This window comes from Cricetulus griseus, chromosome 5 (genome assembly GCF_003668045.3).
Source record: "Cricetulus griseus strain 17A/GY chromosome 5, alternate assembly CriGri-PICRH-1.0, whole genome shotgun sequence".
NCBI classification, from domain to species: Eukaryota; Metazoa; Chordata; class Mammalia; order Rodentia; family Cricetidae; genus Cricetulus; species Cricetulus griseus.
In genome coordinates, this window is record NC_048598.1 from 35,399,364 (window position 1) to 35,420,576 (window position 21,213).

The window sequence follows — 21,213 nt, forward strand, 5'->3', positions numbered from 1 at the left end:
TTAATAAAGCTACATTAAATACAGATACTAGCCTGCTTCCCACTCACTGGACTCCAGATACAAGATTTGCAGGCTCACATCTGAGCACCCAAAGATGAATATGAAATCCCTGTCCACATGCTGTAAAAGTGAACTTGTAGGGCCTGGTGTGGTGTGGTGACGTAGGCCTTTAATCACAACAATTGGGAGGCAGAAGCAGGAGGATCTCTGTGAGTTTGAAGCCACACTGGATATTTAGAAAATGGGCAAAACAATAAAAACAACTCAACAGAAACAACCCCAACCAATACCCCCTCCTATGGGCGGGGAGGTCTCCAAGGGAGATGGGTGGAGGGTTGGGCCTGCGCTTGCGCAGTCCGCAGCCGGAAGCGCGTCCACTAGAGACTGTCTGGTTCCGAGACAAGAGCCCGATTAAGTGTTTGTCTTCCTTATTGCTACTACACACGACTAAAAGCACACAGAAACGGCTATATGGAGACTGTTCCATCCGTTTCTCTCTCTCTCTTTCTTTGTGACGGCGCCGCCGGAGGCAGCCCGGACCACAGGTTGCTAGGGCGCGGGGGTCCTGCGTTGCTATGACGACGCAGGGCGTTCCAAGAAAGGGCCTACCGACCGAGGCCTGGCGGGAAACACAACCTGTGGGTACAGCTGCAATGTCAGTGTCTGCAGTTCCCTGCTGAAGGGACCGTGGGAGCCCTGCCCGACCCGACCCCCTGCAGCTGGGCCGCGCTGACCCGCCCGCCTGCTCGCCCGCCCGCCGTCTGCAGGGCGGACTCTGACTTTGCCAGGCTAGGTCCTGACTCTGACCCACCCATACCTTTCTCACATGCCAGGCTGTCCTAGAGAACACTCCCCAAAGAAGGGGAACCATGCTAGATGAATTCTGAATTCCAGTCTGAACACAAAACCTCAAGGGGTCTCTTTGTTCATTTGCTTTGTTTTGCCTACAGAACTGCGGGGCGGCTTGAAAGTCCCAGCACGATTTTGATTTGTTTCTGAATTTTCTAGAGGAATAGTTTTGAGAGTGATAGGAGGCATTGTTTATTATGTCTCTCCGCAAAGCCACGGGAACTTCGCTCCACTCCCTATCAACGACTGAGGCCAAACAGTCAAAGCTTTCTGTGATCAAGGAGGAGACAAAAGGTAAACGATGCCATGGACAGAACCATCGTGGCCACTGACAGGCTTCACAATCCATTACCCCCATCTCCTCGGACAACCTGGCCATTACCCAGTCAGAATCTTGTTTCATCTTCGCTTAAATACTAACAGCTGTATGAAACAACAACACCTCTGGCTCCTTGCTCCCTGACTTTAAGGGAACTTAAAAAATGTAGTAGTGTGGGTAAGATAAACACAGCTTAGTACTATATGCCTATTTGTATACGATTCAAGATTTTTCTGAAAGTCCTTAAAATCTCCATCCTTGGAGCTTGCTTTGTGGCTCACACCTTCAACCCCAGCACTCAGGAGGCAGAGGCAGGCAGACCTCTGTGAGTTCAAGATCAGCGTGGTCTATAGAATGACCAGGACAGTTAAAGCTACATAGTGAGACCTTGTTTCAAAAAAAGGAAGGGAAGGGAAGGGAAGGAAGGAAGGTAGGAAGGAAGGAAGATTAATGATAAATGTAGGTTTGTAATAGAATAAGAATCAAGTAGAGTCACCCTTTCATCCTTCCTTTTAGACTGAAACTTTCTCCAGTCTTACTGTCACTTAGAGGTTTTCAGTTCATTTGTTTTGTTATTTATATTTTGCTACAGTCCCATCAAACCTTTCATTATTTAGGAGGTATTCAACTCAGGGACTTACACACACTAAGTAAGGACTCCACCCAGAGATAGCTCCTTATTCACTTTTTATATCCAAACAGGGGAGTCTCACTCAATTGCCCAGGCTGGCTGTGCACTCACTCACTCTGCAACCCAGTTATTTTATTTGTATCTCCAGGCTCCCAGGCTCTCCCTCCTCTCTTCCTCCACCCATCTGTGGACTGGATGCTATTCTGTGCTTTAAGTATTATTTGTTGTTGTGCCTGCCAGGGGAGCTTTAACTCCCCAGGCACTCCATTGAGCTTTTCTTTCCTGTTACTTTCTTAGTACTTCCTGAAGTAAAGGGGAAAAGACCCCTTCCTGCTTCCCTTCCGAATGAATCCATCCCCCAGGAAGTTCTTCTGTCTCTGAACAATGCAGCCAATGCTGGTCCATGTCCTGAAAACTTATTGCCTACTAAGAAACTTAAAGCTCCAAAGGTGGGTACACACAAACCTAGAACAGTTGGGGTCATTATCTTTTTTTTTTTTTAATATTCACTTCATTAAGTGTTTGGTGTGCACAAGTTATATATTTCAGATGCTATTTTAACATTCATATTTAAATTAAAATGTTTATTATTAGTTCATGTGTGAGTTTGGGCACAGGGTGAAAGGACAGCTTCAGAAGTTGGTTCCCTGTTTCCATCATGGGTTCTGGGGAGAAATACAGGTCAACAGATTGCCAGCTCTTTCAGCTGCTGAACCATCTTGCCAACTAGAAAATTCAGATCTTGCTGAGCATGGTGAATGGGACTGATAATTCTAGCACTTCAGAGTCTGAAGCAGGAGTATTATCATGGGTTCCAGGCCAGACTGGACTACACAATGAGATCCTGTCTCAAAAAATAAAACCAATTTGGGCGCAGGTGGCATACTCCTTTAATTCCAGCACTTGGGAGGCAGAGGCAGGCAGATCTCTGTGAGTTCGAAGCCAGCCTGATCTACAGAGAGAGTTCCAGGACAGGCTTCAAATCAATACAGAGAAACCCTGTCTCAAAAAAACAAAAAAACAAAACCAAAAGAACAAAACCAGAAACAACCAAAGCAAAAACAAATCCTCAGATCTTTTGAGCAAATGTTTCCATTGCTTGAGTATTTCTACTAACCTGATTTTACATAAATTCACCAAACATATTATTGCTGCTCCCTTAATATTCTAATTTGCCTTTTAATATGTTCTTGAATAAACATTCTGCTCCTCCATAAAACATCCAAATGTCCTTGGTGTAACTTTTCTTTGACTAGAGTGCCCTCTGCCGGACATTTGTGTCTTTTGCTTTTTTTTTCACAGGGTGGTCTTCCTCGTATTGTAGACCATGTCTGGCAGCACCCTGTTCGAAGGAATAAATTCAAATATCTGATTGATCATCCTGTCTCCCTATCAGGAGCTGGAAGGTAAAGAAGTAAGAGAGTGAGATATATGCATATAGACAGAATTATTTTCTCATTTTGGGAGGGGACAGAATGGCAACACTGTACTGTACAGTTATGGATTGTGAAATTTACAATATCATTGATAAGTGATAATTCCGAAAGGATAGGTGTATGGTTATTAATCAGTATGGCTTTGAATTCTGGCTGTACATTTTGGTTTGCTGAATTTTTAAACATTGATTGTGTGTGTGTGTGTGTGTGTGTGTGTGTGTGTGTGTGTGTGTGTGATGTACCGTGTGTAAGATCAAAGGACAACTTGTAGGAATCAGTTCTCTCCTTCCACCCATATGGGTCCTGCAGATTGAACTTGGGATGTCAGGCTTGGTGGCAAGCCTCTCTAGCCCCTGAGCCTTCTTCCAGGCCTGGTTTGTGGTTTGTTCCTTCTCTCTCTGTCTCTGTCTCTGTCTCTCTGTCTGTCTCTGTCTGTCTGTCTGTCTCTGTCTGTCTGTCTGTCTGTCTGTCTGTCTCTCTCTCTCTCTCTCTCTCTCTCACTTGGTTTTCCGAGACAGGGTTTCTCTGTGGCTTTGGAACCTGTCCTGGAACTAGCTGTTGCAGACCAGGCTGGACTCAAACTCACAGAGATCCACCTGCCTCTGCCTCCCGGGTGCTGGGATTAAAGGCACCACTGCCCAGCTCCTTTTCTCTTTTTTGCATGCATTTGTATACTTCTTCCTCTATTCTTCTGGGTTTTGTTTTTGTTTTTATTTTGCACTATACTAAGAGGAACAAGATCCATCAAACAGAAGGCCTTTAGTGCATTTTATAAATGTTGGTGCCCATGGTTTTTGTACATCTTAGAGGATAATTTCCTGAGTCTTTTCAAAGGGAACCCTTAACCTTTTTACACTGTTTCAAATTGAATCATCAAATGCATTGTATTGTTTTGTATCATTCTCAAAAGTACTCTGTCACATTTTGTTTCTTGAAGATTGTGGCTTATTCATTTGAAAGTATTTTCCATTTACCAAAAAAGCATGCCTTTGCTTACATGCCGCGTTCATCCAGACATTTATCCACACTTAAGTGTAGGATATTTAATCTCATCGAAGCTACTTTCCTCATTGGTGAAAAGGGATGGAGAGAGTTGCTCAGTTTTATGTACCTGTAAGGGTGCAGGAAAGCAGATATGAGATAGTAGAGCATCTTATTGCTGCGCTGTTCCCGAGTGTTACAAAGAGCAGTAGAGACTTGGTGGATGGTTTATTGTCTTAAAGAATCTGTACTTTATGCATTCAGATCACAGCTATAATTATTAGCGTTGTAATTTTCAGTTATGTGATGGTTGAAGTACTTCGAAAAGTTAACTAGTTATTTCTGAATAGTAAACGATAGTAAATGGACACAAAAGATTTTAATGTCAAATGCTTTCTGAGTGGAAGTTCTTAAACTGTGGCCATCAAATAGCAGCACCCTCAGTCTTCACTATAACCCCAGAACCCAGGGATACAGATCTCAGTATCCCTATCCTCACTGTAATCCCAGAACCTGGGGATACAGACCTCAACACCCCCATGCTCACTGTAACCCCAGAACCCAGGGATACAGACCTCAGCACCCCCATGTTCACTGTAACCCCAGAACCTGAGGATACAGACCTCAGCACCCCCATGCTCACTGTAACCCCAGAACCTGGGGATACAGACCTCAGCACTCCCATGCTCACTGTAATCCCAGGACCCATGAATAGATCTCACCAGCAGGAGACTTTGCAGAGGTGATGAAGGTTACAGACAGAGAAATTGCGCCCAATTGTTTGTGAGCCATCATAAACACTGGACTGCCAAAGTAGAGAAGGAAGGTGATTGAATGGGTCAGGAGAGGAGACCAAACAAGGACGGCAAAATGGAAGGACAAATATCAAGAAATGGAAGGAAGACAGCCTGTATTCATCAAGGAACAGTCTCAGTCCCATGAAGGAATTCTGTCAACAGATGAGAATTGTCTTAGGTTTCCCTTGCTGTGATAAAACACTGGGACCAAAAGCAGCTCAGAGTGGAAATGATTGCTTCATTACAGCTCTCAGGTCACTCCTATCACTGAGGGAAGCCAGGGTGGGAACCTGGAGGCAGGAGCTGAAGTAGAAGCCATGGTTGAACAATGATTACTGGTTTGCTCCCTATGGCTTGTTCAATTTTCTTTCTTTCTTTCTTTCTTTCTTTCTTTCTTTCTTTCTTTCTTTCTTTCTTCTTCTTCCTTCCTTCCTTCCTTCCTTCCTTCCTTCTCTCTCTCTCTCTCTCTCTCTCTCTCTCTCTCTCTCTCTCTCTCTCTCTCTCTCTTTCTCTTCTCTCTCTTCTCTCTCCTTCCTTCTATGTGTGTGTGTGTGTGTGTGTGTGTGTGTGTGTGTGTGTGTGTGTGTGTGTGTGTCAAGACAGGGTTTCTCTGTGTAGCCCTGGCTGTCCTGGAACTAGCTCTGTAGACCATGTTGGCCTTGAACTCACAGAGCTCCTCCTGCCTCTGCCTTCCCTCAATCATTATTCAAGAAAATGCCCCACTGGCAATCTGATGGAGGCATTTCCTCAGTTGAGGTTTCTCTTCCCAGATTAGCTTGCGTCAAATTAACAAAACCAAACAAAATCCACCAGCCCAAGCTTAGGCATGGCTCTCCAGGCATCCACACCACATCTTCATCAACATCTTGATTTTAGTGCCGTGACACCTGTGTTGGACCTGCACACATAGATAATGATGTATACAACTGGTAGGGACAAGGAGTAACTTGCCAGCAATGCCAAGTATGCAGAGCACAGCATATGCAAATGACAAAGCATCAGTCAGTGTTCAATGCACAAAATGAATCTCAGGATTTTAAGCAGGAAATGATTGAATGCAGAAAATCAACTAAATTATTGAGGCCAGTACGATGGCCCTGCAGGTAAAAGCACTATCCTTGCAGCCACCGAGTCTGTTCCGGTGGGCTAAAGGAGAGAACTGATTCCCCAAAATGGTCTTCCAACTGCCACATGAGTGCTGTGGCATCTCTGTGCCTACACTTACACACCAACATCACACCCCCCCCCATATCATACATCCATGTTACACACAACATGTCATACATCCACATCACCCCTCCCCCATATCGTAACAACCAAAAATCATACACATACCCGCATCACACACAGCGACTTCACAGACCCACATCTCATACATCCATATCACACCCCCACGTCACACACTTACATCACACACGTCACACATACCCATGTCATACACACCCATGTCAAACATACCCACCTTACACAAGCCCACGTCACACACACACCCACATCCCCAGCAATAAACAAGAAATAAAATATTATATTGAGATATGGTCTTACTGTATAGCTCTGGTTAACGTGGAACTTGGTATGGACATGAGGCTGGCCTTGATTTTACAGAGATCTGACTGCTTCTGCCGCCCAAGTGCGGAGATTAAGGGTGTGCTCGCCACACCTAAGTAAGAATATAGTAGATGTAGAATTGTGCATGGTTGTATAAATTACATGAAAAGGTGGGCAGATCTAACACCTGGTGCTCCTTGACATGAGTATGACTTTCACATGGCTGGCTTCACAGAGACACACATATACTTTCTGTTAGCAAAGGAAACCTCTTTTTAGTTTCCTTTCTCTCTCTCTCTCTCTCTCTCTCTCTCTCTGTGTGTGTGTGTGTGTGTGTGTGTGTGTTTGTGGGGGGGGCAGGGTCTCACTTATTCTGTAGCTTTGGCTGGCTTAGAAATATATGGCCCAGGCTGGCCTCAAGCAAAGATCCACCTGTCTGTGCCCTAAGAGCTGGGACTAAAGGTGTGTGCTAATATGCCAGGCTCATTAGGATGTTTTCATACAGAGGTGTCGTTAGACTTTGTTCTAATTTGTGCCCCCTCTACAGTGCCCTCCTCCATTCTTTGGGTGTTTTTTGTCAAATAATTTTTTAAATGTATGCAGTAATATTTACTAGCTATCTGTTATGACATTTCATATTTTCAGTGCAAATGACCCAAGTCACTACTGTGACTTTATTTACTTATATATTTTACCATTACACTTATTTATTTATTGCATGTGTGTGCTCATACCACAGTATGTGGGGAGCAGAGGACAACTTTCCTGAGTCTGTCTACTCTTTGGACTGTGAATTCTGGCAATCAAACTCAGCTTGTTTAGTAATTGCTCTTACCACTGAGCCATCTTGCTTGCCCTAGATGATCTTTAAAAAATATTTTTATTATATTTTATTAGCATTGTGGTGTGTGTATGTGTGTGACAGCTCACTTGTGGCTAAAGGACAATTTTGTTCAGTTGGTTCTCTTCTTCTACCTTTATTGGGTTCCACGGATCAAATTCATGTCTTCAGACTTTGTGTGGCAAGAGTCTTTACCCACAGGACCATCTTGCTGGCTCCCCACAATCTTTTTTAGAGACCTTCTAACAGAGGAGTAAAGCAACTACTCTAAGGAAATGAGAGCACTTGCACTTGGATGAAAGGGGAATGGAATACAATGGTCAGCATTTTCTGTAGCATCAGTAATACAGAGGAGAGAGAGGAGACAGCAAAATCAGGCCAAAAGCTACTTTAAAGTTGATGGAGGGATGGAGACATATGAAAATATTACACATTAAATAATGATACCTTAGGGAGCTAAGTCTGAGAGAAGTATAATAGGACATATCCTAGAGACCTGGGGATCCACATCAAGAGTAATGACAAAATGGATTTGCTGTTGGCAAGAACTAAGAGGACTGTCTCTAATGACATGAGGGTGACTGTAGAATTAATCGATGTTCGATTGGATATTGAGGTCAAAGGATGGGAAGGGACTGAGTTCAGATGCGATTTTGACAACAGCCTTAGCAAATAGAGAGTGAGACAGACTTCAGGCTTGATGCCTTCACCAAGGAAGAAGGCAGGGAGGAACGTCCTAGTGCTGCAAGGACACACTCTGTGGAGCATCTCTAGAAGGCGGAAGGACTCAGAAAGTTCCCAGAAGCAGCAGCCAGGTAGACAGAAGAGCCAGGAGATTGGTTTCAGACAGTAGTTACTCTGGGAAAGTATTCTAGGCAGTGGAAGAAAACCACTAAGAGATTAGCTTGGTAAAGGGAAGTCTGCACTAGATTTCTGGGGCATGGTTTCAGAAAGAAGGGGACATCTTTTCTTCGAGGTAATATTAGGAAGTTTGATATTTAACAGGAAGACATAGATGATAGACCAATTCTAGCTAGATACGTCATGATGATATAATAGCAATGCATTGTTAAGGGAGGATTTTTAGAAGGGAAAAGACTTGTTATGAATTTACTAGGTAGTCTTTGTCAGCTTGGTACAAACTAGAGCCACCTGGGGAGATAGACTGTCAGTTGAGGAATTTCCTCCATCAGATTGGCCCGTGGGCATGTTTGTGAGGCATTTTCTTGATTGGTGATTCTCCCACTAGAAGCAGAGCCATCCATAGCAGGTGGTGCTGGGTTGTATAAGAAGGCAGGCTGAGGAACCCGTGGAGAACAAGCCAGGCAGTACAGCTCCTCTCTAGTCCCTGCCTCAGCTTTCCTGGATGATGGTCCGGAACCTGGAAGGCATACAAGCCTTTCTCTTCCCCAGGTTGGTTTTGGTCAGTGTTTTATCACAGTGCCACAAAGCAAACTAGGCCAGGGTGTGTCTTAGTGGGCAGTGGAAGTTTTCTACACAAGTTATCGCTGGTGGAATGAGATTCTGGAGCTGTGGACCAAGATGGAGTCCTGCGCACATATGGTGGGAATAACCATGGGAAAAATTGTATACACTCATGATTCATCCGAGGCTGAAGGGGAAGAAAGAGTTAATGGTGTGAATGAGAGGTTTGCAGTGGTGAAGAGGAGAGCAGAGAATGTGGGCAGACTGCTGTCAAATGCCCCACTCTTACTGTGGTGAGAAGTGCTGGTCCAGGCATCGGTTAACCCCCGAAGTTTGGACCCTGGCCTCCAGTCAATTAGCTGGTGCTAGTTGCTAAACTTTACCAAGGTCACCCCCAACTAGGTGAGTGAGCCCTGCCTCCAAAAGCTGTGGACCCTGCGGGAGTGTCCTACCCAAGCCCTTCTGCCTGCCTTGGTTGCTTCCTCAGCTCCTCCTCATAAGGTGATGGCCATTGTGATAGTTAAGCTACTCGCCCAGAGAGTCCCGACCAAGTACTCTTGTATCTTCATTAGGCAACCTTTATTGGAAGCTATGGGTTTCAGGAGGAATCTGGGCCAGGCTGTGTGCTCTCACAGCTGTGATCGCTCAAGTGTATTTATATGGCAGCGATGCTAAAAGTTGCAGATGGTAGAAGTGAAGAGCCCATCCTCAGGAGCGACAATGCTACAGTTTCAGAGTTTCTCCAGGTGGTGCAGGGCATTGCTGCTGTCACTGAAATTGTGAGAACTATTTGGTTGGAAAGCTGCTATCATCATTCTACAATGAAGGACTCATCTTCTGAAACAGCTGTGTAAGGAAATCATACTTCCTTTGCCCCCATGTTTGAAGATAATTTTAAATGATAAAAATCAGATAAGCAGGAGACAAAAGAGGTAGGTTGTACACACTCATAGAAAAATCTACTTCTAAAACATATTTTTCTTAATTTTAAGGGACATTTCTTTTCTGTATGATATTAAATATGAAAAAGGAGAGGTCAAGGAGAAGAAACTTTGTCCCCCAACAGACAAGTTATCAGAGCCACAGCAAAGTGCCATGGTGCCTCATAATGTAAGTATTGGAGGAAGAATTTTTTTCTTCCTCTTGAGTTTTAAAATTCTTTTCTAAACTCTAAAGCAGCATCAGGCTGTAGCAAAGCCTTAGGGCTTCATTGTCTTCACAGTGCATCCCAGTTATTTCTTTAAAACTGCATTTATATTCTAAGCTGTTTCCCAAGCCACAGTTAACTGTTCTAAGTAGTAAGTATTCACTGGTTTTAAAAGTGCAAAATCGGGAAGAGTGGATTTTCCCTCCCCTGGGAAGTCACACAAAGACTTGGAGATGATGACTTTCTTCCCCCGCCAGTTCTCCTCCCCCCTTTTTGAGACAGGGTCTCTCTGTGTGGCCCAGGTTATGTCACCCAGACTAGCCTCCAGCTCCATGAGATCTGTCTGCTTCTGCCTCTCCAAAGCTAAGGGCATCTCTCATGTTGTTATTCCAGTGTGGGTCAGGCCACTACTTAATCTTCTTAGCCTTTCATCACTCCTTGGCCATAACATTAAGTTTCCTGGTGCTCTTTTTATGCTGCACTTCATCTTTTTCATCATAGACCTGTTTAAGAATGATTGCTAATAACCACACAACAGACTGTCTTGAAATTTCCACCACCAAAGAAATTAGTCTAGGGACTGGAGAGATGGCTCAGAGGTTAAGAACACTGGCTGTTCTTCCAGAGGTCCTGAGTTCCCAGCTCACAACCATCTATAAATGAGGTCTTGTGCCCTCTGCTGGTGTGCAAGCAGAACAGTGTATACATAGTAAATAAAACTTTAAAAAAATAAAGGAATTAGTCCATTACTTTTTTTGTTGTTGTTTTTTTTTAAGATTTTATTTATTTATTATGTATACAACATTCTGCTTCCATGTATATCTGCATACCAGAAGGGGGCACCAGATCTCATAATGGATGGTTGTAAGCCACCATGTGGTTGCTGGAATTGAACTCATGACCTCTGGAAGAGCAGCCAGTGCTCTTAACCTCTGAGCCATCTCTCCAGTCCCTGTTGTTTGTTTTTTGAGACAGACTTTCTCTGTAGCTTTGGAGCCTGTCCTGGAACTCACTCCGTAGACCAGGCTGGCCTTGAACTCACAGATTACCTCCTGAGTGCTGGGATTAAAGGCAAGTGCCACCACCACCCAGCAGCCCATTACTTTTTAATTTAACCTCTTAGAGCAAGGACAGAAAGCAGTCACAGTCTTTGCCAAAATATCACAAGAGTGGTCTCGAGCCATGTTGCTATTGTTGTTTCCCTGAAGCCTCTTGGTCTGGTCTCCACAGTCCTCATAGCTCTTAGTATTGTGGTCTTCCAAGATTCTACTGGGATGACCCATTAAGCATCACTTACAATGGCCAACTTACAATGTTTTTCTAGTCTGACATCCCAAAGTCTTGTACATTCCTCCAAAAAACATGGTCAAGTTTCATAGCAATAGACCACTTCCTGGTTCTAACTTCTGTCTTAGTTCCCTTTTTTATTGCTGTAAAAAATGCAATTTAGCTTATGGTTCCCAAGGATTAGAGTCCATGATGGTGGAACAAAGGTGTGATGGCAGGAATAGCTGAGTGCTTACATCTTGACTCAAGAGCAGGAAGCAGAGAGAGGACACAATGATGCAAGTCTTTTGAAATCTCAAAGCTGACCCAGTGATATGCGTCCTCCAATTAAGGTCACACCTCCTAATCCTTCCCAAACAGTTCCACCAACTGAGACTTGTGAGAGATATCATTCAAATCACTACAGCTAGAAACAAAAGAGCTAAAGGATTTATGAATATAGTTTTCCCTCCATACTTGAGGATTCTCCATTCACCTATGCCACCAACCACAAGTAAAAACTGCTTGAAAAGAAATGGTATCCTGTACTAAACAAGTACATATGTTTTCTTTTCTTTCTTTCTTTTTTTTTTTTTAGTACATATGTATTCTTGTCATTTTTCCCCTAAATAATTTAGCATGGCAACAATTTACTTGTATGAGGTACTTCAGTAAATGGGGGCCAATACAGCATAAATAAGTAAATACTAAACTGTTTTATGTAATGGACTTGAACATCTAGACCAGCGGTTCTCAAGCTCTGGATTGCAACCCCTTTGGCAAACCTCTATCTCCATAAACAATACTATTTATAATACTAACAAAATTACAGTCATGAAGTAGCAATGAAAATAATTTCAGGGTTGGATCACCACAACATGAGGAACTGTATTAAAGGGTTGAGATACTAAAAAGGTTGAGAACCAGTGAGCTGTAGCACTGTAGTTGTTGCTAATCATTCTAAGCGATCTAGATTTTGATATCTTTGAAGGGTCCTAAAATTAGTCCTTCTCAAATACCAAGAAATGATTATATGAGAAGAAAAATCTGTTCTCACATTCATGCTTAATTTTGCAATAAATGTCCAGTTTTTTAATTTAGTAACATGTCTACCCTTTTCTCTATAAGCAGAAGACATTAGTAGACACTTTGGTTCCTGAAGAGTTTCATATTGTGTCAAATACAGGAGTTTCGGGTTTGGAGTGTTATGACGAGTGAGTACTGTGATGTTTTGTTGTATATCTGACTTGCACACTCATTCTCCTGATGGAGTAAGGAAATGTTTGGGTGAGCTGACCTGGGACAACATAAGAAAGTTTAAAATGAAAACAAAGACAAAACAAACAAAAACTCTAGAGATGGTTCAAAGAGTTTTGGTTACCCCCCTCACCTCCCTCCTGTCCGTCCCTTCCTTTTTTCCTTCCTTTCTTTTTCTATCTCCTCCTTCTCTTCTTCCTTCTCCTGTTTACTTTTAGAGCAAAGTGAACTTAGATTTGTTAAGGTAAAGCATGGAAGAACTGATAGGGAGACCCAAAGGTAGGAATACAAGAATTTTGGATTTTAATGATTAAATAGTACTATAATTTTTCTTACCATTTGATTTTTAATATTTTAAAAAATGGAACTTTAGGGCTAGAGAGATGGGTCAGTAGTTAAGAGCACTAACTGCTCTTCCAAAGAACCTGGGTTCAATTCCCAGAACCCACATGGCAGCTCACAACTGTCTATAACTCCAACATCTGACACCCTCACACAGACATACATACAGGCAAGACACCAATGCACATAAAATAAAAATAAATAAATTATTTAAAAATATGTTTAAAAAGTGGAACTTTAGGGCTAGAGAGATATCTTAGCACTTAAGAGAACTTGCTGTTCTTGCAGAAAGCCCAGGTTTAAGTTAATATCACATGGCAGCTCACAACTTCCTGTAACTCCAGTTCTAGGGGATTTGATGCCCTTTTCTGGCCTCTGAAGGCACCTGCAAGCATGTGGTACATATACATACACCCAGGCATACACACACACACATAAAAAATAAATCTTTAAAAAAAATGGAACTTTGGGATGGGGGTTGGGGAAGACAGGGAGGAGGAGAGGGAGAGGGAACTGGGATTGACATGTAAAAGAAGCTTGTTTCTAATAAAAAAAAATGGAACTTTGAGTTGTATGTAGTAGTGCATACCTGTAATCCCAGCCCTGGAAAGCTGAGGTAAGAGGACTGATTGCAAATTCAAAGCCAGTCTGGGCTACATAGCAAGACCCTCTCTCAAAACCTAAAACCAACCAAACAGATAAAGCAGAACTTTCTTCCAAATTCTTTTTTTTCTTCTTCTTCAGAGACAGGGTTTCTCTGTGTAACAGCCCTAGCTGTGCTAGACCTCACTCTGTAGACCAGTCTGGCCTTGAACTCATGGAGATCCTCCTGCCTCTGCCTCCTGAGTGCTGGTATTAAAGGCGTGCGCCACTGCCACTGCTGGTCTCCCAAGTCCGAATTGTGGAAGGGGTTTGCACAGTGTGACCACAAAGACAATACAAGTCAGTCTGATATGCCCATCTAAGGCATTGTTCCAGACTGGGCACTAGTCATTTCATCATTTGCTGATTCCTATTTATGCATTTTAGCATGGAGTCTTGTTTTAATTTTCTAAAATAACAGTTGGCTATTGTTTTTCTTTCCTTACTCCTTTTTTTGGTACTGGAATTGAACCTAGGGCTTTGTACATGCCAGCAAGGGCTCTACCATCAAGCTATATCCCAAGCCCACCTTGCCATCTTTGAGAATGCCAAAAGGCACTTTTGTTGTTAATTGCATTTATTTGTGTGTGTGTGTGTGTGTGTGTGTGTGTGTGTGTGTGTGTGTGTGTGTGTGTTCAAGTGGTGACGTCAGAAAACAGTACTTGGCACTCAGACCCCCTTCCACCATGTGGGTTTCAGGCGTCATACTCAGATTGTTGGGCGTGGTGACAAGTGCCTTTACTGCCTGAGCCATCTCAAAGGTCTTAAAGAAGTCTTGTGTGGTTCAGATAGGACTGGAATTCTCTGAGAGGAGATGGATCTTACCTGGTCATGTGGTTCAGATAGGACTGGAACTCTCTGAGAGGAGATGGATCTTACCTGATCATGTGGTTCAGCTGGACTGGAACTCTCTGAGAGGAGATGGATCTTATCTGGTTCTCCTGCCTCCCCCTCCCAAGTGTTGTGATTGCTGGCATGTCTTTTTTTTTTTTTTTTTTTTTTTTTTTTTTTTTTTAACGAGTCAAGGAAATCTTTGTATTTCAATATATCTGGGAATAGAATTGAATATACTTTACTAAAAATGGTCCACATATGATCAGTGTCCATTTTTAAAAATCTCATCCAAGCTTTTAAATTCCATTGAGGCCTTTAGTTTGTCATATTGTAATTTCTTCCATATCCCCTCCTCGAATGAGTCCCCAGTAATTTCTCCGGAGAACATGGGTTTCATTTAGTGGAGAATGGCTCTTAGGAGCCAGGCTGCTGGGTGCGTGGTGTGCTAACTGATGAACAGTCCCCATACTGTCCTCCTTCCTGTCCTCTCTTCCCCTCTCTAGACCCCAGGGCCTCGTGTTCCATCACTGACCTAAACTCTTCAGCCCAGAATATTTTCTTAAAGTAACACTTTCTCATCTTCTTTGTTGCAGCAAATATACCACCCTCCTCACAGACAGCGAGAACAGGCTGTTGCTCTTCCCATCCATGTGAGTACACGGGGTTTCCAAAGTGTTTCTTGGAAAGAGTAACCACATGCACATGTTTCTTTCCTTAGCATTTTATTAGGCAAAGACATTCAAGTCATAGCAGAGACCCAAGGTAATCATTGCCTGTAAGACCATGATTCAATTAGTGGTGTTCCTGTGACCAGCTGCATATTCAGATAGTGTGGGTAGCATGACACTCAAGCACGGTAGCGTGTTCTTTATTCTGTACATTAAGCATTAGAATCTCTCTGCTTTGCTCTCTTTCTTTTGTCTCTCGCACACTTTAAACTACCCAGTGTCAAAGCTTATTTTTATGACCTCTCCTTTGTTCTGTGTTCCTCTCACAGGTGGTAACATGTGGTTGCATAACACCTTTGAGGGTGAATTTTATTTTTCTTTGAAGAAAAAAATTACACTATTTTTATTTTCATTGTTTTAAACTGTGTTACTGGTATGTCGCTAAATAAATATATCTGGGCCTATCCCTTTAAATTGCCCTTAGTATGACATAGTATATATTTTTCCTGAAACATTTTAAATTTTTGTTTTCACCTGAAGGTGGCCTAATGAGATGCCACTTACCTAAGTCTGTCCCTTTGATCTTTAGGAAACCTAATAAAAGAGTAGAAGTGATCCAGCTGGGTGATGTGATGGACACCATGTTGGAGAGGGCTGGAATAGAAAGTGAGGAGTATAGAGGACCAACCAAGGTAACTGCCAGTCAGAATAGCCCTGTGGTTGGGAGACAGAGTTCTTGGCTTGGAATTTGACTGCCGTTAATTAGTGGGTGGCCCTGGGTAAATCATCTCATGTATTTGTACCTCAGTTTCCTAATCCCACCACATGTTGTTGTGAGTGAGACTGAATGGCATATAAAAGTGCTGAGAAAGGGCCTGGCATAAGGCAGACACTGCACCATCAACTGTGAGTATAGTTATATGTTGTTTAGTTGTGACGCTCTGAGAGAGGCGTCATGATGCAAACAGTGTGGATTTACACAATCCTAGACAAGCAAGCCTAGGCGGGGTAGACTGCTCCAACTCCACAAGTAGTGGTGGCATAATAGGAAAGATTCTTGTATCCAAACAGAGAAGGTCAATAAAAATATCAGGTGATGGGGAGTTTTCAGTTCCATTTTAACCTTACAGAACCATGGTTATAACCTGGCCTGTTGTTGGCTGAAGTGTTGTAATTCAGCGTGTGACTACATTTCTCCAGGCTCCATGGATTGATCTTATTACTTAGCTTTATTTTTAATGGGTATATTATACATATTTATGGAATACAATGTGACAGTGCCTTTTATAATGTGTAGTGATCAGCTGGGGGAATTTGCATATCCTCCAATATTTATCACTTCCTTGTGTTGGTACTTTTAAAATCATTTTTCCTGGATGTTTTTGTTTTGAGATAGGATCTATGTAACCCAGGCTTGCCTTGAACTCACTATGTATCAGGAGGTGACTTTGAACTTTTGTGATGTCCTTGAACTTATGATTCTCCTGTCTCCATCTTCCAAGGGTAACAGTCAACACCTATAATGTTTTGGGATTAAGGGCATTGCAAGAGCTTTGGCAACTGAGCCGCATCCCTAACCTTTCTGTTGCCAATTTTGAAATATGTAACTGGATGGCATAGGTCTTCTTAGGACTTGCAGATTGAAGCAGGAGGATTTCAAGTTCCAATCCAGCCTGGGTCCATAGCAAGTACTTATCTGAAAAACAAACAAAACAAAAAGAGGCTGGTAAGATAGCTCAGTGGGCAAAGGTACTTGCCACCAAGTCTGATGACCATGCAACTCATCTGTACATGGTGAATAAGCTAGTCTTATCTCATATTCAAGTTTTACAATTCACCAGTTGGTCCTCTAATGCAGTGATTCTCAACCTGTGGGTTATGACCCCTTTGACAAACCTCTATCTCCAAAAATATTTGTATCACAATTCATAACAGTAGCAAAATAAAGAAAAGTGGTTATGAAATAGCAACAAAAATAATTTTACGGTTGGGGGAGGGTCACCATCACATGAGGAACTGTATTAAAGGGTAACAGCATTATAATGGGTTTTATAAGCTATCTCCACTCAGTTGAGGATCCCAGGATCCCAGGGCGCTTTAGTTGTCATTGCTTTAGATAACTTCATTTCCAAACAACTGGTCAGCATTTCTTTGCTTTTCCTGTCCTTGGTACCCTGCCGTCCATGGGCTAGTTTGCCCATAAAATCTGCCTCAGTTTTGGTTTCTGTGATGTAGACTCATGATCAGACTGAGGCTCCGTTCTGGTAGGTACAATACAAGAGTGGTATTGATAGTTTCAGTGCATCACACAAAAACAACCACAATTAGCTAGATTTTAGAAGTCATTTCTGGATACGTATATGTGTGAATAAAACCACAACAAGCCAACCAAGATTTTACTAAAACTTGTTCACTTGCAGCATATTTCCTTTTTAAAATGATTTTTGACTGATACCCTGTGATAAGCACCAATTATCTGACTTACCTCTGGCAGATGCACCAACTACTACATGTGTTGAAAAAGGAACAGACTATTTACAACACAGTATTTCATGAACTGATTCGACAAGTCAGCGTGGATTGTGTGGATAGAGGAGAGCTGCTGTCAAAAATCAGGTTAGAGGTGTTAATAGAATATTTCAGGTTCTCCATCTCAAAAATTTAAATTATAATTATTAGTGCACATTAATTACACAGGTTAATAGCATCCACTGTACTATTGCCATACTTGCATCTTTTTTGATGAGTTGAGTTGTGCTTGTATCTGCTTTTAAGAAATTCACAAAAATATCTTGATGGAACTAATATATGTTCAGTTTTAATCTCTATAGTAAAATCTTTGTCTTGGCATAAAATCCAAAAGTCAGAGCTTTTGTCTTCTCACTTTCTGTTCATAAGCCAGTGGCACCTGTTGAGTACCTACTCTGTGTCAAATATTGAGATGCTTGATAGGACAGTGGAAAGGCTTAATTGATTTTTAATTATTGACAGAGTCTTATGTGGCTCAAGCTGGCCTCGAACTTGTTATATAGCCTTATTGATATGAACCACCATGCCTGGCTGTGGTGAAATTTAAATGAGAACACAGGGCTAGTGAGTGAACACAGGCTCAGTGGGTGGAAATGCTTGCCATGCATGCCTGATGACCTGAAATTCAAAATGGGAATGAACCAACTCCAGAAAATTGCCCTCTGACCTCCACGCGTGTCATGTTGCCTGCACACCTGTGAGTACACACTGCCCTATCTCAGAATCACAATGACTTGATTAAAATTTAAATGAAAGCAGAAATAGGTGCTCAGAATATGAGTCATTAATGGTAAAATGATAAATATTACTGTTATTTTATTTATCTTTCTTAGGACTTTGTTTCTGTCCAAAAAGCTGAAAGAATACATTGGCCAAACAGTGTTATCTGTATTTTACTCTCTGTGGAACCAGGGGAAGTTGTAGGAACTTTCTGAACATTTCTTTCTTTCTTCCTTTTTTTTCTTTAAATACAGCATCTCACTAGCCCTGGCTGGCTGAGCACTTGCTATGTAAGCCAGGCTGCCCTTGAACCTGTTGTTAAAAATGCACTGAATTCTTTTTTTGAGGCAGGGTCTCACTATATAGATCAGGCTGTCCTTGAAGTCACAAAGATCTGCCTTCCAGTGCCTGGGAGGTACTGGAATTAAAGGCATGCACCATCATACCCAGCCATCAGTTTCTTTAAAAAATTATTATTATTATTATTATGTATTTGTGTATCATATGTATATGAGGGCACAGGGGCCCTTCCCTGCTGAACCACACCTCCAGCATAATACCCTTTTCTTCTCCTATGTATTTCCTCTTCCTGCTGTCTGACTGGTCTGAGGAAGTAGAAGCAAAACCTTTAGAGAATGGTCAGGATTAGGAGAGGAGTAAATAGAATATTGTGAGGAGTGCCAAATCAGAATAACACCAGAACAGCAACCCACGTGGTCAAGCACAAAATAAAGCCCATAGTGAAGAGATAAAAGAAGCACAGGACTGATAGCAAAAGAAACAACTCCTTTGAGTGAGGACATTTTAATAATTTTTAAATAGTTGGTGTCTTTTTACATTTAGTCAGTTTGAGGAAAGTCACCTATGAATTCAACTGTATGAAAATCTCACTCTGTTCAAGGCACTGTGGTTGTTAATATAAAGATAGATTTATGATATTGTTCCTTTCTCAAAAGAGTTTATAATTTAGAAGAACTAAATCACATCCTATTTTTGTTTTATGTGTCGGATATTATTTATATTCCTAAAAGCCATGTCTCTGGTTCTAACTCACTGTAGTTCACTCAGGGTGTGTGTACTGTGAGAGAGGAGACTGGATTCCTTTCTTTTTCCTGTCCTTTTGCCACATAAAGTTTGTGTGTGCCTATTGGCTCTTTCTTTTCCTAAGATTACTTTTTTGTTTGCATTCCCCCTCTCTTTTCTTTCCCTTTTCTTTTGTTTCTCCTGCAGAGAGAAATATGTGCAAATGCTTGACCAAATTGCCCGGCAGATGATTGACTTCTACAAAGACTTGGTAACTCAGCGGGTGATGGACCAGCGCATCTTAGAAGAACTGTATAACTTCAAGAATGTGATTGAAGAATTGACCAGGTGAAAACCTTGAGGCTCCTCAACACAAAGCAGAAGTCAGAGCCCTGTCTTTACCTGTAGTAAAAGAAAACCATGGAGATGATTGGTTAATGATGAAGACTCTTTTGCCTTCAGCGCTTTTAACATGAAAACTAGGAGAACTGGGATATTGGTAGAAGAGCAGAGGCTGGGTTACTCATTTTAACTAAAACCCAAAATTCTACCTGTATTTGATAGAGAAGAACCTGTTGCACATTATAGACATTTATTTTAATCATATTTATAGAGCACTGTCATGATTGTAGATGTTAATGTTCAAATTCCAAAGAAAATAAATATACTATAGCAATATGGTTAGTTAGGGACTAACCTTGTGTCAAGATGACCAGTGGCAAGAATGAAGAGCACAGGCGAGGCCGACCAGAGTGGGTACAGCATCTGCCCCTGCTCTGTTCTGGAAGATGCACCTGTCACATTGATTTGACCTTTCCTGTCAGCCCAAGTCCATCGCCAAACCTGACAAGAGCCCATCCAGAATATGCACTGGAGGTTTCAGTTTGGTTTTGGGTAGAAAGTGAAGGGGTGGGGTGGGGTGGATATACACAGAGTAACTGAGATTATATGTAAATCTGATTGATAGGGTAGAAACTTTTTGGAAATTTTCAGCTTTGAGTCTGAAATTTCCTTTTTTTTTTTTTTTTTTTTTTTTTTTCCCCTCAGGGAACTTTGTCTGGTTCGGGCCCATGACAGAAAATTAACAAGGGAGGCAGAGAAAGCCCGGAAGGATCTAGCAGAAGCTCTTTTGGAAGCAGAAAGGAATGCAAAGTGAGTTGGTAAAGCTTGGTAATGGAAAGAGGTTTAGATATCTGATTTTCCTGGGCCTCAGCTGACCCATATGTAAAATCCAGGCCTCAGGATCACCTGCTTCTTAGAGTTATTATGAATGTTAAAAGTGACAGTGTAATAGAGCCCTTTGGATGTCATCTCTGGCTCAGTGTCAGTTAATGAAGCCTTTGGGGTTATGTCATGTTTATATCCTGTCCTTGACTATCCTAGCACTCTAATGGCACAGGTCACAAAGGCAGACAGTTGTGACAGGAACCATATCTGTGTCTGTTCCCTGAAATACAATGAAAACAGTGTGGTGATGCAATACTATAAACAAGTTGTTTGCATTCTAAGAGACTGGACCTTTTGCTAGACCTCACAGTCAGAGTTTATACATTATTTTGAGGTCACTTAAGACTTACTGCTGATAGCCTACTGTGTGCTCAGCTGTAGTTTGACCTGCCTTTAAGAGAACATTTTATCAATGAACCTCACTTGCCCTGGATTTCCCAAGTAGCAAACTTTTACAACTTAAGGTAATGCACAGCTATAATCTTAAATTATGTACTCCTCAGAATAGGACAGCTGTTGGAATAATCTCTATTATTTTCTATTACCTTAGCCTGGACATTAAGTGTGTGTTTCTTGTTTGATTTTCTTGTTGGTTATAGTTCTGGTTTTATATATGCTTTTTAACCTTTTCTTTCTCCTGGACAATACTTGATATTTGTTCTTATTGTATATAGTTTTTGTATCAGGTTTAGAACCCTCTTATTTCGACAAAAAATTGTTGTGGGAACTCT

General features: G+C 41.9%; 1 protein-coding gene across 1 annotated transcript in view; it reads left to right on the top strand.

Annotated features, from left to right (window-relative positions):
• The first annotated feature begins 961 nt into the window (after nt 1–961).
• Nucleotides 962–21,213, top strand: part of LOC100774601 (axonemal dynein light chain domain-containing protein 1) — a 70,020-nt gene continuing 49,768 nt past the window's right edge. The window contains exons 1-10 of the mRNA XM_027417324.2: nt 962–1,143; nt 2,097–2,248; nt 3,102–3,205; nt 9,820–9,937; nt 12,372–12,454; nt 14,909–14,965; nt 15,573–15,675; nt 17,478–17,599; nt 19,463–19,603; nt 20,303–20,407. Coding sequence (XP_027273125.1) covers nt 1,047–1,143; nt 2,097–2,248; nt 3,102–3,205; nt 9,820–9,937; nt 12,372–12,454; nt 14,909–14,965; nt 15,573–15,675; nt 17,478–17,599; nt 19,463–19,603; nt 20,303–20,407 — 1,082 coding nt within the window. The 5' untranslated portion in view covers nt 962–1,046. The remainder of the gene's footprint in view (nt 1,144–2,096; nt 2,249–3,101; nt 3,206–9,819; nt 9,938–12,371; nt 12,455–14,908; nt 14,966–15,572; nt 15,676–17,477; nt 17,600–19,462; nt 19,604–20,302; nt 20,408–21,213) is intronic.